The sequence below is a fragment of the Lipotes vexillifer genome, unplaced genomic scaffold (assembly GCF_000442215.2).
Source record: "Lipotes vexillifer unplaced genomic scaffold, Lipotes_vexillifer_v1.1 scaffold603, whole genome shotgun sequence".
NCBI classification, from domain to species: domain Eukaryota; kingdom Metazoa; phylum Chordata; class Mammalia; order Artiodactyla; family Lipotidae; genus Lipotes; species Lipotes vexillifer.
The window spans coordinates 275,574-290,347 of record NW_006770698.1 but is presented as its reverse complement, the minus strand read 5'-3'; the positions used below and the strand labels follow the sequence as shown (position 1 = coordinate 290,347).

The 14,774-nt window shown below is 38.1% G+C and overlaps 1 protein-coding gene across 1 annotated transcript in view; it reads left to right on the top strand.

The window, feature by feature from the left end:
- Positions 1-13,617: 13,617 nt before the first annotated feature.
- Positions 13,618-14,774, top strand: part of NBN (nibrin) — a 45,679-nt gene continuing 44,522 nt past the window's right edge. Inside the window, 1 exon segment of the mRNA XM_007446315.1 lies at positions 13,618-13,713. Coding sequence (XP_007446377.1) covers positions 13,677-13,713 — 37 coding nt within the window. The 5' untranslated portion in view covers positions 13,618-13,676.

Below are 14,774 nucleotides of genomic sequence, written 5' to 3'. Positions count from 1 at the left end.
TTGAAGAGGGTGATCAGCCCCACTTAGTTTGGGGATACAAATTAAAAATAATAGACAATTCTCCCTGTTGAAAATAAGGGGGAAAACTCTGTTATCTCCCTTTTTTTAGAGCATTTACTTTAGAAAACTTATAATTGTAAATTCTTTCTCTTTCTCTTTGAAATGTATGTAAATATTTTTTATAAAGCCAAATAAACTTATTGATAGCTTTACAATCAGCAATGTCTTTCTCAGAGACCTGGGGGCCATTTCTTAGAAATGTAATTATCAAGAAAGAGAGTACCCCATCTCCTAGTTTCTGTGGGAAGGTTTAATATTTTATGGCAAGGCAGGAAAAATTTAAACATGAAATTTTAATCTGCCTATATGAGCCTCCTCCCTCCCCTTTAATGTATATTGTGTATCTGCATTAACCAGACCTCCTTAGGAGATAACATTCCATCTTTTTTTTTTAACCATATATATATTTTAAAGTATTTATTTATTTGTTTATTTTTAGCTGCATTGGGTCTTAGTTGCTGCTGGCAGACTCTTCATTGCAGCACACAGGCGTCTCTCTAGTTGTGGTGCATGCACTCCACAGCGCACAGGCTCCAGAGCACGTGAGCTCTCTAGTTCTGGCACGTGGGCTCAGTAGTTGCATCACATGGGCTCTCTAGTTGTGGTGCATGGGCCCTAGAGCAGCGGTCCCCAGCTTTTTTGGCACCAGGGACTGGTTTCATAGAAGGCAATTTTTCCACAGATTGGGGGGGGAATGGATCAGGCAGTAACGGGAGCAATGGGGGGAATGGTTCCGGCAGTAAGGCAAGAAATGTGGAGCAACACATGAAGAAATGAAGCTTTGCTCGCTTGCCCACTGCTCATCTCCTGCTGTGCAGCCCGCTTCCTAATAGGCCATGGACTGGTAGCAGTCCACAGCCCGGGGGTTGGGGACCCCTGCTCTAGAGTAAGTGGGCTTAGTTGCCCCACGGCATGTAGAATCCTAGTTCCCCAACCAGGGATCAAACCCACGTCCCCTACTTAACCACTGGACCACCAGGGAATCCCCAACATTCCTTCTCAATCTTGTAAAGGGTCAGGATGATCTACTACTCAATAGCTCCTCAGGAGATAACCTTTCTTCTTAATCTTGTAAGGGGTTATGATGGCCCACTACTTGTTTTGTACATTTAGATCTGGATTGTGTAGTAAATGGTCATTATGTAATCTGACATATAACCCTTTGTCTCAAAAACTAATATAACTGTGCTTTGATCTCTAATGGGTAAAATAGTCCTCGGAGCTATTTGAAAGACTGTCTCCTGGGTTATAATCCTCAAGTTGGCTCAAATAAAATTTTCCCTTTCTTTCTTAGATCAACTATTTATTAATTTTTTCATTGACATATGCATGGTATGGTTGGCAGGATATCAGAGATACCCACCTGAGGACACCTGGAGTCTACCCCAAACTGTCACTTGGTACCAGCATAGGCCCATTGAGCCCCACCAGCTTCTCAGTACTCCTCAGGTGTTCTGGTGAGTTCTCCTGATATCTGGATCTCATTGCTTTTAAGTGATGATTCTAAATTTTTATTTGAGCTGTTTTTACTTAAGACTTGGAATCTTAAGGGGCACCAGTGCATTTCTTAGGCAAGAACCTAGGGGGATCTGGGCAGGAGATTCAGGGAAACATAGGTGGCTGGGTTTTTTAAATTTGACTTAAATTGACAAAACAATTTGATATATGTTCAGAACAAAACTTTTGTTAGTGGTATGAAAGATTGAATCATTCAGCTCTGAAGAACAAGGGGCATTTGCTCCTTCCAGCCACAAGGTGTTCTTAGGTGACATCCTCATGATGTGCAGTGAGGTCCCCACAGAGAACCCCACTATAATCATTAAGTAAATACTGCTCTTCCAGAGATGCACGAGATAAGGACTGATCATCCAGTGCTCCAAGCACCCACAGTGGTTTCAGACTGTCAGAGGGAGAAACTGAGACACGTAAAAGAGTTGAAACAACCCAAAGGCAACTCCTTGGGGAGCTAGGCTCAGAAGAAGCACATATCCAATCTACCACACTGTCCTCAGAAAGTTGTTCATATCAGATCTAATATCTGAATTAGATTACCAAATTATTAATGTAAAATTGTTTCTCAAAGGCCAAACAGTTCCTGGGAAGATAGCCACCCAGGGGAATACCGGCTGGGTTTATGTATACTTGCAAGTACTTACTTATTTGGGTATTAAAGGAAATCCCACACTGAAATGGCCAAGGTAGGGTTCTTTAGGCACTCCAAAACTGAACTTTGTGTTCACAGTTAAAGAAAGCCAGTGGAAGGTAAGTTCTTACCATGGCAACCAGTCTGCTGGATCTCTGTCTGCAGGATCTACTGGAAACAAGAGTGGTAATAGTTTTTCTCTTTTCTAAAATTAGAATAGTAGGAGAAAATACGTGTAGGGCTAGCTCCTTGGATTCTTTGAATTGGAAAGACTTCTAAACTGTTAAAATTTTAGAGAGCTCTCATCTTAAAACATTGTACTTATTTTAATTGGTGTGCAGAAGCCCCCAAAGGTTTCAAAATTCCAAAGTGGCCTCATTGAAGGATTTGTTGTAGAAGGCTAATGAAAGATTGATATAAAAGGTACCCAAAACAAAAGACTTCAAGACTGATGTAATTACTGTTCCCCTCTGTCCCCCTTTATTTGAGTACTCATTCTAGTGATCCTCTGAATTGCCTTTCCACTATGAAGAGACTACTGAATGGTTACCTTCAAGAATGGGACCACCTGAGGCTCTAGGTGAGCCTCTTCAGATCAGAGGCCAAACTGAGGCCCATAGTTAAAGAATTTTTTAAACCCAGGGAGAATCCTCGAATGTTTTTGTAAATGGATTACCAAGAGGGGAAGCTACCAGTCTGACAGAACCATAGCTAATGTTGAGGGCCTGATTGGATTTCTTTTTTTCCTTTGGCCTTCTCCCTTAAGCTAAAGGAGGGAAACGAAAACAATCCAACATAGCTGAAAAAGTATGTCAGCCCTTCAATATCATTTAAGTGGCCACTCAATCCTTTGAGGAATTAAAAACAGCTGTCCTTGTTTTATAAGTCTAGTCTTTACAGGACCATATGTGTGTCTCCAGAAACAATCCGAAGTCCACCAATCCTTTTACCACTCCACAAACCTCCCCTATTTATCCCCTTAGTGGGGATAAACCTCCCCTTAAGTGGCTTGTAAGTATTGAAAAAATAAATTCTGGCTTTAAGGGAACAAAATTTCCTCCTAAGGGGAACTTGCATTTCCTCTCTTATGCCTTTGAGATATAAAGTCATATATCTGGTCTTCTCTAGGAACTCTTATGTAGGCCATCTTTTTAAAATGCAAATTTCAGGAAGGTAACTCTTAGGGAAAGAAAAAAACAAAAGGGAGATAGTTAATTTGGAACTTGACTTGTCAAGAGCAAATACACATCTTAAGTGTCTTCTCAATAAATAATAGTAAAAAGGATTTAGCCACCTAAACAAATGACCTTGATTTTTTCCATCTGCCAGAAACCCAATTTGAATCCAATCTCTTTTGTAACTGATGGGTTTTTTATATTATTGTACTTGATTCATGGCTGAAATTTTGTTATAGGAACTATGGGGTCTCTGTGTCTGTGTGTTTGTATGTATCTACATAGGTGTGTTTTAGATATATGGTATTGCTAAAATTAATTTATAAAAGAACTCTATTTACTTGGCTGAAAGGAAATTAAGTGCTTATATAAAAACTCAGAAATATAAAAGAAACTAATCCAAATGAATTTCAGTATCACATGATCTAAGATTAACTTTAATGAATGAAAACAAGTTTAAGTGTGTTGTTTTAATTAATATAGACTTGTCTTTAGAGTCATCAACATTAAGTGTAATATCAATACTTTTATGGTACCTACGTTTACTACAAGTTAAATAAGTTCTTATTCCTGTTGCAAAATTTGTCAGCAAGAACATTAACCTGATATGATGAAACTTTAAAGTACATTAAATATAAATGAGGTAAGAGATTTTTAGGTGAACTCTAGGAATAATGATGTTTTAGGACTGTCTACTTAAAATAGTTTCTCCAGATTTTTTGGGAACGTGAAACTGCTAAATTAAGTTAAATGATGGAAATTCATTGAATATCCAGATCATTCCAAATAATGTACTGGAACTTTAATTGCTAAACAAGTCTAAGTTTACATACTTTTGTCTTCTTATTAGATAAAAACTAAAGATATTTGGGTTCTTTAGATATATATTGTGCCTCACTGAGGAAAGAAATTAGGCTATAGAATATGTTCCTAAGTTTGCCAATCAGGAAGTGCTGGTATGATAAATAAACAGGTCATAATTACTTGCCTGTTAGTTTGAGACAATAAGGTTTTAAAGTTAAGAATTCTAATTAAAATATGTAATTAAAACTACTAAAAATTAACAAGGAAAACATCTTTGTATGCAAGGAAAAAGAAGGTATAAGGATTGGAAATGAGTTTTCTTAAGGGAAAAGAAAGTAATTTTGTCCTAAAGCTGGTTATTTCTAAATGGGAAAGGAAATAAGGGATAAATTAATATGGATATAGAAAGTTGTAGAAGGTGTGTGAGAAAGAAAATGAAAGAATCTTTAGAAAAGAATTCTATGTCAGGATTTGCTAAGATTGGAATAAATTTAATTGAGTAAATTAATTTTAATATTAAAGGTTAGATGGTGTAAAATCTGAACTTGGTGTTTTCTCTGTTAAGAGGACAAAGTTTTCTTAGGATACTAATCTGCTTTTGATAACAGATTGTAAAGTTTCTTAACCTTTTAAGTAATCTGTTAAAACTTTCTGTATTTTAGAGAGAAAAGATTATGTTTCAGTGGACATTAAGTTCTAGTGTGGTTTAAAAAGAAGTTCTAGTGTTGTTGTCTTTGAAATTATTTGTATTTACTGCATAAGACTCAGTTCTCAAATGGCTCCTTATTGCTATGTTACATTATTGTAAAGTTTGTTTCTGAAGCTTATCACAGTAATCTATATTTGGATGAGGATCAGATGCCCCGTGACCAGGAGATTATGCATACTGAAAAAAACATCAGATAAAGGATTCTTTACAGCCCTGAAGGAAGGGACCATATCAGGCCTCTTATTCTCCTGAATGAACTGCAACTCCTGTTTCTGACACCTGACTAACTTAAGACCAGCACTATCAGACCAGAACAAGAAGATGACATCTGAAGTAGACAGCTGACTCAAGATGCTAAGCCAGGCCTGTATTACTTTAGTAAACTTTTGTTTATGAACCAAATGTATTTCTTCCTTGGGCTCAAGGTCACCTACAGGTAGGTGGAAACAGCTCCTGCCAATCTGCCTTTAATGTGAGCATTCTGTATTCAATCAGTTTTCCAACAGTATGACCATTTGGTTACAATATTTGTTCCATCACTTGGAATAGAAGATGGTATTAATCACATAGAGGCTTTAACAAAATTTACTCAGCAAGCTTTGAATAATAGTAATCAAGCCATTAGCTTGCTCAAATCAGAAGTCTCCATGAAGATCAGAATCACATGGTCCTCAATATTCTAACTGCTTCCCAAGGAGGAGCTTGTGCTATAATACATACTGAATGTTGTGTTTTTATACCTGATGAGTTTTATTGTAACTCATCTTATGACACATATGAAAAATCATATTGCCACTCTGAATGATCCTCTTCCCAGTTTAGGGGAAATACTAAGAAAATAGTTTGGTTTAGGAGGGTCTTGGCTTAAACCTTTACTAAATGACATTGTTACTTATACTGTCAATTTGATTACAGTTTGTGTAACTCATAAAGCGATAATTTTTGCCTTTCACACTATGCATCACCTACTCCTACTAAGAATGATATATAAACAACTTGAAACTATTGATCACATCTATAGTTCTCTATAAATTAATGAACATGCACAATGCACACACAAGATAAAATTGGTGTAAATCCTATTGGACAACTTGGAATTGACATTAGTTCTTACTAGTACAACCCCTAAAAGGAAAAAAAGAACCAGGCTATTAAGACCTGACATCAAGGGACATGATGGACCCAGGGCAGGTAAGCAGCCACCCTGTCATTGAGAGACCAAATATTTGGTCACCCAATGCTTTCTCTCAAAAGATTAATGATCAAAAGGGAGAAACTGATGAAATAAAATTGATTTTATGACAGAACAAAAATTTAATCATAAATTTTTTTCCACCTATTTGGGCCTCCTCCATTCCCCTTAGTGTTTATTGTGCATCTGCATTAACCAGACGTCCTTAGGAGACAACCATCCTTCTTAATCCTGTAAAGGGTCATAATGACCAACTACTTGCTTTGTACATGCAGTCTGGATTGTGTAAACAGTCAATACATCATTTGATGTGTAACCCTTTGTCTCAAAAATTTATATAACTGTGCTTTGACCTCTAATGTGTGGAACAGTCCTCAGAGCTTTCTGAAAGACTGTCTCCCAGGTTATAATTTGAGGTTGGCTCAAATAAAATTTCCCATTTCTTTCTTAGCTCAACTATTGATTAAATTTTTGTCCACGTTATATAAAAGGATGAGATTTCTTTCTGTCTTTGCAATCTCTTTAACAGATCACCTGTAATTCCAGTTTATGCTTATTCAATAATAAAGCTGTTCCCTTTCTCTTCTATCTTTGTGGAGATGTTTTCTGGGGTAGCAGGAGATTTTGTTTTTAATCATGCCCTGTCCCCCAGCAACAAACCACTCAGTGAGCAAAGCCAACAATGCCCAGCGCTAAAGCCATATAGTCACACCAGGCTTGGGCCTGGACTGTGGGGTACTAAAGAACCATGACTTCCAGAAATGGCCAGAGGGTTGTTTAGTATTGTCTTGAAGAAGGATTAGAGTGACTAAGAAGTCCTGGCTTCTGCCTCACTACTGGAGAATAGCAGGTGTCCTGCTTATTTTAGGTGAGAGGTACTGAACATGTGACCTGTAACATCCTTAAAGGTATATGTCTGAGTCTGAGAAAAAGAAGAAACAGTTGATAATGTTCCTCCTTCTAGTTTCTGATCCAGTGTTCACTTTCCAGGCTGCACTACACAGGGATTGCTCAAGGGTAGGGCTCCAAGGATTTGGTCCAGGTTGCAGCTGAAGGGATCCAAAGAGAGCTGCACTGAGAAGCAGATGTTTGTTCTTGTCATGACTCTGCTGCACAATGGCTTTCTGCTACTGTGCAAATAAATTTTTATCAGCTTTATTTTCCTCATCCATGAAACTGGGGTGTTGGTATAAATTATCTCTAAAATCACTTGTAGTCTAAAAATCTGTGATTTTACAAATAAATGAGATTTGGTAGAATTATTATAGACCATCTGGTATGGTACTACGAAAGTCATTGTTAAGTGCTATTAACATAAAGAAATTGATAAGATATGACTTTCTTTAGAATAGTAGCTCTTAGATATTCTAGTATTTACGTACTTCATCTAATTTACACATTTTAGGTGATTATTAAGCTTCAGATTTTTAAACTGCTTTGCAATCATTTAGGGTGACTTGAGTGACTTCTGGAAGTAAAACTAACCCATGCTTCCATTACATAGACTTATTTGTTCTTATTCTGTAAAGTCAAGTTATACACTTTGCAATTTGGGGTCTTGCATTCTTTAAATTTCCAATTTTTTAACAAATAAATTCTGGTCAAACAGCCAATTTGATAATTGTAATCCAGTAGATTAATTCATTAAGTCTACTAATAATGCATAGATTAACATATATACTATTATACTCCCATGTAAAGACAAAGCAATTTAGTCACATAGAAATTAAATTGTTTATTCTCAAAAAATATAAAATCATTATAGTAGAATAATTCTAGTAAAATAGAATTAGGTTTGGGCTACAAAAAATAGAACTCATTGTTCTTTATTATCAGATAATCCTCAGAATCATGAAGATACACCTTGAGTCAACACTGTTTCTCCACATGCTTCTTATTCCCCCACACCCCATCTATATTAACAGTTCCAATATAAGTAAATGTTGGAAAGAGAGATATTCAATGAGATATTCAAAAGACATCAATGAGCAGTTAAGTTCAACAAACACTTACGTGCCTGTTTGTGCCCATCACTATGGTAAATATTAGAGATATAAAAATGATTTATACAGTAGGGACTCAGAAATGACTTAGACACAGCCCCTACCCTTAAGGAACTAGAAAGGAAGGAAAGAAAAGGAAACTAATATTTGTTTAACATCTACCATGCATAGTACAGTATTTCATTTAATGCTAACAATAATACTTCAATGTAGCTATTAGTTAATCCCACTTATATGTCAGAGGAGACTGAGCTACCTTAGTTAGTGTGTGATCTTGAGACAATTAAATCCTAGCTCTATTAAACCTATGCTTTAGCTTAACATTTGTTATAAACTAATGGCAGAGTTAATTGAATTTGGGGGGAAGACAAGATAGTCTTTTAAATGTTTTTATGATAATGTGAAGGAAACAAACAAAGAAATTGAAGATATGTAGTATAAAGAGGTAATTCATAAAGTAAAACCTTAGTGGAAATGAGAGGAGATGGGTTTAAGTTAAGTACAAATGGAGAATTTGATCCCAAACTGAAAGGTCAAATCACACCCTGAAATAAGAGATAAGAAGGCAAGAATGAGGGACTTCCCTGGTGGTCTAATGGTTAAGACTCTGCCCTTCTAATGCAGGGGCCATGGGTTTGATCCCTGGTTGGGGAACTAAGATCCCACACACTGTGAAGCATGGCCAAAAATTAAAAGAAGGCAAGAATGAGTTGTAGGTATAGCTTTTAAAAGAAAAGAAGTTTGTCTTATGATGGGGATAGAGGCAGAGTAGAAACAGAAGTTGCAGGGAAGTTCTTGCATCAATTTCCTCAGTAAGGTATGATACCATATTCTTAGAAGAGGGCTAGGAGATGATCAGATTTGAGGAGATTTGTGAAGCTGTGGAATAGCTCTTTAGGTTTATAGGGAATACATTAAAAAAACAAAACAAAACAGGAAATGGGACTGATGAATAATGCTCTGTATTTCAACTGATATTAGAGTTTATGAATTTGCATTCATTTCATATTTTCAAAGATAGGCAGATTTTATCCAGAAGCTTCAGTCTAGAATGTTGCTGTATGATTGACTCATGACTGAGGGGTTGTTAGGGTTCATAGAAAAGTGAGCTATAGAGCTGAAAGTGAGAGTTGAAAGCTCAGAGAGCAAAAGTTATTCTGAGAGCTATTCTCAGTACTGAGAGATGAGCTAAGAGTAAAAGTAGTTCAAGCTCAGATCCTGGTGTCTATCCTGCATATGATGGAAGATAGAAGGATACAGATAACCTGAGTAAAGTGGAGGGCTCAAGTGGCTGGATACCTGGAAGAAGCTAAACAGCAGGTGTAATGGGAGTGAACATATAAGAAAGCGAGAAGGCCAAGCAGCTCCAGTCAGAAAGTTGGATATTAAAGCTGGAGAAGGTTCTGGTGATATAAAGAGCTAAAACTGACCATCAAAGAGGTAGTATGTGTGAAGCAGAAATGAAAGTCACAGGAGCCGAAAGTCAAAGAAATGTGAGCCTAGTTGGTAGAATATGTTGTCCAACTGTGTCTTACAATTACTTGAGAATGATGGCAGGAGTTGGGATGGAGAAGAAAACTCTCACATAGATGGCAATGTCCTCGATGAATATGGGCAAATGACATGGACATACCTGCAGTTAGTAACAATAAAAGGGGTATAGAGGATGGGTAGTCATATGAAATAATCCTGACCTAGAAGAGATTTTGCAAGGCAGAGAAGATGAATATCTTAAAATGGAAGTGAAAGTTTAGGGAAAATAGTAATTCTATTGGCCAATAACTATGGTGCATGTCAGTGGGAGAGGTATTGGAATGACTATCCTAGAACTCATGGAAGGAAGCTGTGACCTAGGGAGAGAGCCATGTTTCATTTAAGGCAAGATGTAGAGGGAATTTTCCATGAAGACTTTAAAGATCTAAGAGGGTTTGTTTATAACAGAACAGAGGTAAGAGGAGATGCCAGCAAACTACACGAAGCAAGGAGCCTGGAACAATGACCAGACCAATTTGCTACCATTCTTAAATTCTACCCGCATTGTGTCCCATCTTTTTAATATTTCTCAACTCTGATTAACAGACATGTATTGTTGCCAAGCAACAGTTAAGTTTTCCTTAATCACTCTGAGACTACTCAATCTGTCCTCCTGGTAATCAGACATAAACAGGACAAAGTTATAGCAAAAGCCAGCTGGGGAAGGACTTGCCCTGAAAAGGGAAAAAGTGACTTTATAGTGATGGAGCTGCAGGACCTCACCAACATGTACCAGCAGGAACAAGAAGAGAGCTTATGAGACTGTATTCTGAAAATGCTAAACAAGGAGCAGATGGAAAATAAATTTGGACAAGGGAGAGTTTATTGATTTGGCAGCACTCTCCAGGGAGAGAAGATTTAATACTATCAAGGACCCTAGGAAATATAACTATCATTCTTCCATGATGGCTCTTAGAAGCTTGAAGAAAGTGGTGGCCCACACTAAGAGAAGTAGAAATGGAAGAATTGTCATGGCAGATGGAAGATGTAAGGAGCAAAATGCTCAGAGAAGTAGGCATGCTAGTATTCCAATACAGATGCTTTATTTATCAAAGTGACTAGGAATTCTCTGGTGAGAGGGGCACCAGCATCACTGAGAAGCTCAGTGGTGGCTCTCTTCGTAGGTCATGGGGAGTGATAAAAGATGTTGTCACAGACTGGGTTCACATATAAACAACAAGGCTAACAGAATCCTGAAACAATAGAAGCCAGGTGGCAGCACTTAACCATCAGAAAGGTACCACTACACGTATCCAAATGAGTGGCAAAATAGGAGTGACAGTCAGAGATCCTGACCTCTGAAGATGATTAATAGAATACGGCATCCCTAGGGGGAAAGATAGAGGTTAGCTAACAAGGGCATGCTCAATCTATACAGTGACAAGAAATCAAGGATGGGTGACATAAGGCTGAGAGCAGCAGTCTCAATAAAAAGTCAGTCTCTTACCCAGTTTTCTAACGAGCCAGTTTACCTATCCAGAACCCATTTACTGAAGGAGAGGCAGGATTGCCAGGAGGAAGCACCCTGTAACACTTTGGTGAGAATATATGGTAGTGATTTCCCCATCATGCCCACCCCACCCTCAGTCCTTCCCCAAAAGGACCTATGGCCATTCCCTCGGGAAACCATATACTGAGGAAGAGGGAATGCTCAAACATTTTGAGGATTGTTGGACACAATCATTATTGATACCCAGGAACACAAAGAATTATTATGGCCTGCAGTTAGAGGTAGATAGGAGCCAGATAATAAATGGAATTTTTGCCCAGGTGTGGAAGAAGTACATCCACTGAGCACAGGGACCTACCTGGTGGTCATTTCCACAGTTCCCAAATATATAATTGAAAAGGACATATTTGGTAGTTAGTAAAGCACCCACATTAGTACAGTTCTTTGGCCTACGGAATAAGAGCTATCGAAGTGGGAAAGGCCAATGGGGAGCCTCTGAAATTGCACAGGCAAGATAGTAAATAAAACACAATATAGAAATTTCCAGTTGTGATGTACAACATGACTATAGCTAACAATACTGTTTTGTATATTTGAAAGTTTGTATGTGTGTGAAGTATGGGGTCAGTCTTCATTTCTTTTGTAGTGTTAACTAATATCCCTAGGACCATTTACTGAAAAAAGAAGAACTTAATTCCATTGATCTGTAATATCACTTTTGAAAAATCAAATTACATATGCAGATCAACATGGTTGACCTAACATGGGTTAGGCCTATTTTGACACATTTGCCTATTTTTTATCCTTGTGTCAACAGAACACTGACAATGTAACTTTATAAATACATCCTGATACTTGGTAGTTGTAAGCACTCCAGCTTTATTCTTCTTCAAAGTTTCGTTGGGTATTCTCAGCCTTTGCATTTCCATATAGATTTTAAAAACTGCTTATCAATTTCCACTCAAAAAATTGGGACATTTTTATATTCATTTTTCATTGTATAGAAAGATCAATTTTGTGAGAAATGGCATCTTAACAATCCACGAACATGGTATAGTATACTGAATTTATTTAGAACTTATTTTCATTTCTGTCAGTAGTTTTTTGCAGTCAATAATGTTTTGTATCACATCTTTTGATAGATTTCTTATAAGGTATTTGATGACTATTGGTGCTACTATAATTAGCTATTTAAATGTCACATTCTATTTATTTTCTGGAATAAAGGTATACAACTGAATTTTTTAGACATTGTGTTCAGTGACCTTATTAAATATACTTTTCAGTTCTTTTAGATTTTCAATGTACATGATCATCTTATTTTTGAATAATGACGGTTATTTCTTCCTTTCCAATCCATATGCCTTTTCTTTTTCCCTTTTACATTGCTTAGAACATCTGAAACCATGTTTAAAATAAGTGGTAAGAGCAAATATGTCCTTATTTCATTCCTGATGTCAGGGGGAAACATGAAATAATTTACCTTAAGTATAATGTAAGCAGCAGTTATTTGGTAGATGCCTTTTATCTGATCAAGAATGTTCCCTTCATTCCAATTTTGCTGAGAGTAAATGGATGAATGTGGAATTTTATCAAATGATTTTACTGCAGCTACCAAGATGATCATTATTTTGCTCCTTTTTCCTGTTATTCTGGTGAATTACATTTATTTTTTTCCCCCAGTTAACACCCACCCTTCTATTTCTGGAATAAGCCCCACTTAGTCATGATTATCCTTTTTATATACCACCTGATTCAATTCACTAATTTTGTGTATAGGATTTTTGCATCTATGTTCATAACAGAGCCTTTCATAAACCAGCCTTTTAAAGTGACATCTTTTTTCCTTCTCATTTCAGAATGCTTTTGAAAACCAAAAATTATGTGATCAGAAGTGTACTCTAGGGTGTTTACTTTGTAGTGTGTAGACTGTAGAATGGATTAGTGCAGGAGGTGGGTGGTGAAGGATTAGGAAGCTACTGTAGCATTAAGAGAAGAGCTTGCACCAGTTTGGTACAAGTAGAAATGGAAAGGACGGATAGACTCCCCAGTACTTAGCTACTGATTAGATGAAAGTGCAACATTATGAAACAGAGAAATTAGGAGAACTTTATCTGAGCTTGGAGAAGAGTAAAAATAATTGGAGTGAAATACTTATCTTCACCATAATTATCACAATCATTAGGATCCATACGAAGGAATGACCGCAATTTAAGCAATTGCAAATGCATGGAAATACGTAACTGGTCACTACGTTAATATCTTTAATTAGAAAGTTTCCTTACGTTGATTTGAAGCTGATTTTTAAAATCATTTCCATTCACAATCAGAAAAAATCGATAATCTTGTATTCATTGAACACCTTAAAATGGGATCCTCTTAAGACAGCACATTTCAATACACATTGCGCTATTCCTCTCCTAACCACAGGGTGGCGACTAGGCGCCAACGCCGCACTTCTGTCTATTCCTCCGCTTCTTAGGCAGGTGTGGCTTCCAGGAGCGCGCACGTCCCGGAGTCCGCGCCAATCGCAGGCGCTGCGGCCGCGCACGTCGGTCAGCCGCGGTTACGCTGTCGCACATCGGCCAGACAGTAGTGTTCCAGGCCATGTGGAAGTTGCTCCCAGCTGCGGGCCCTGCCCGAGGTAAGGGTGGTAGGGAGATGTCCGGGGACCGATTTCACGGGAGCAGATGCGGTGGGCACAGGGTTTGCGGATCGTTACTTTCGGTCCGTTCTCGCCCTGGGAGACTGCGAAAGCTGGTGCGAAAGCCGCACATTTGTTGTGTGGGGACCGCGTAGTCTTTCTCGGCGGGTGCGCAGTGCTTGCGAACCAGGCTTTGGTCTGACGGGGGGAGGAGGCATGCGACACTGGGCCGTTCAGTGACCGCCGGGTCCTTTCCGCCCGGTCTACCGCCAGGTTCTCCGTGGTTGGGACCAACTCCTCTGGCGGGACTAGCTCTGACCCGGACTTAAATGCTCTTCCGGATTGAGTCTTGGCCGGGTATATGTTACGACATCTAGCGTTTTAAGCTTTTGAGGAAACATCCAGAATAAGTTAACATCCTGGAACACTCTGTGACTCTGTCTTGAGCGCATTGTGAGGAGCCACGGAGATGACTTGTGTAAATGGCAACTACAGGAAAGCATAATTTTGGTTTTGTTTCTTAGCCTTTTTCCGTTTTGTCATCACAACTGAAAAAGATTTTTTTCTGCATTTCTAGCAACGGAAAATGGTAATTGCATGTAAATTGGTTGCCTAATATATGTAAGCACTTATTAGTTGATAGATATGCAGTTGTAGCCTATGATTGGCCTTGCCCTCTGGAAGTTTACATTATGATTGAAGAAAAGATCTACGTAGAGGCTAAATGGACTGACAGTGTAAGGAAGTATGGAGAGGGCCAAACTAATGGTAAGGAAAATAAATACTGTAATAATACTGTAGATACTAAAAAATATAGAGACTCAAAGATCAAGTTTCACTGTGGACTTGGAGCATTGCGAGGTGCATGCAACACAGTAGGAACAGTTTCCAGAAACAGTTGTAGCCTGTGGCTGGCTCTTTGAGCTCGTTTAAGGAGGCAGCAGAAGAACAATGCCCCTAGCGCCAGTGGGTGGCATTCTTAACTTTTGGGGGATCTTGAACTCTTCTCGGAATCAGATGGAAGCTTTGGGGTTCCATCCTTCTAAGAAAAATGTAGGGAA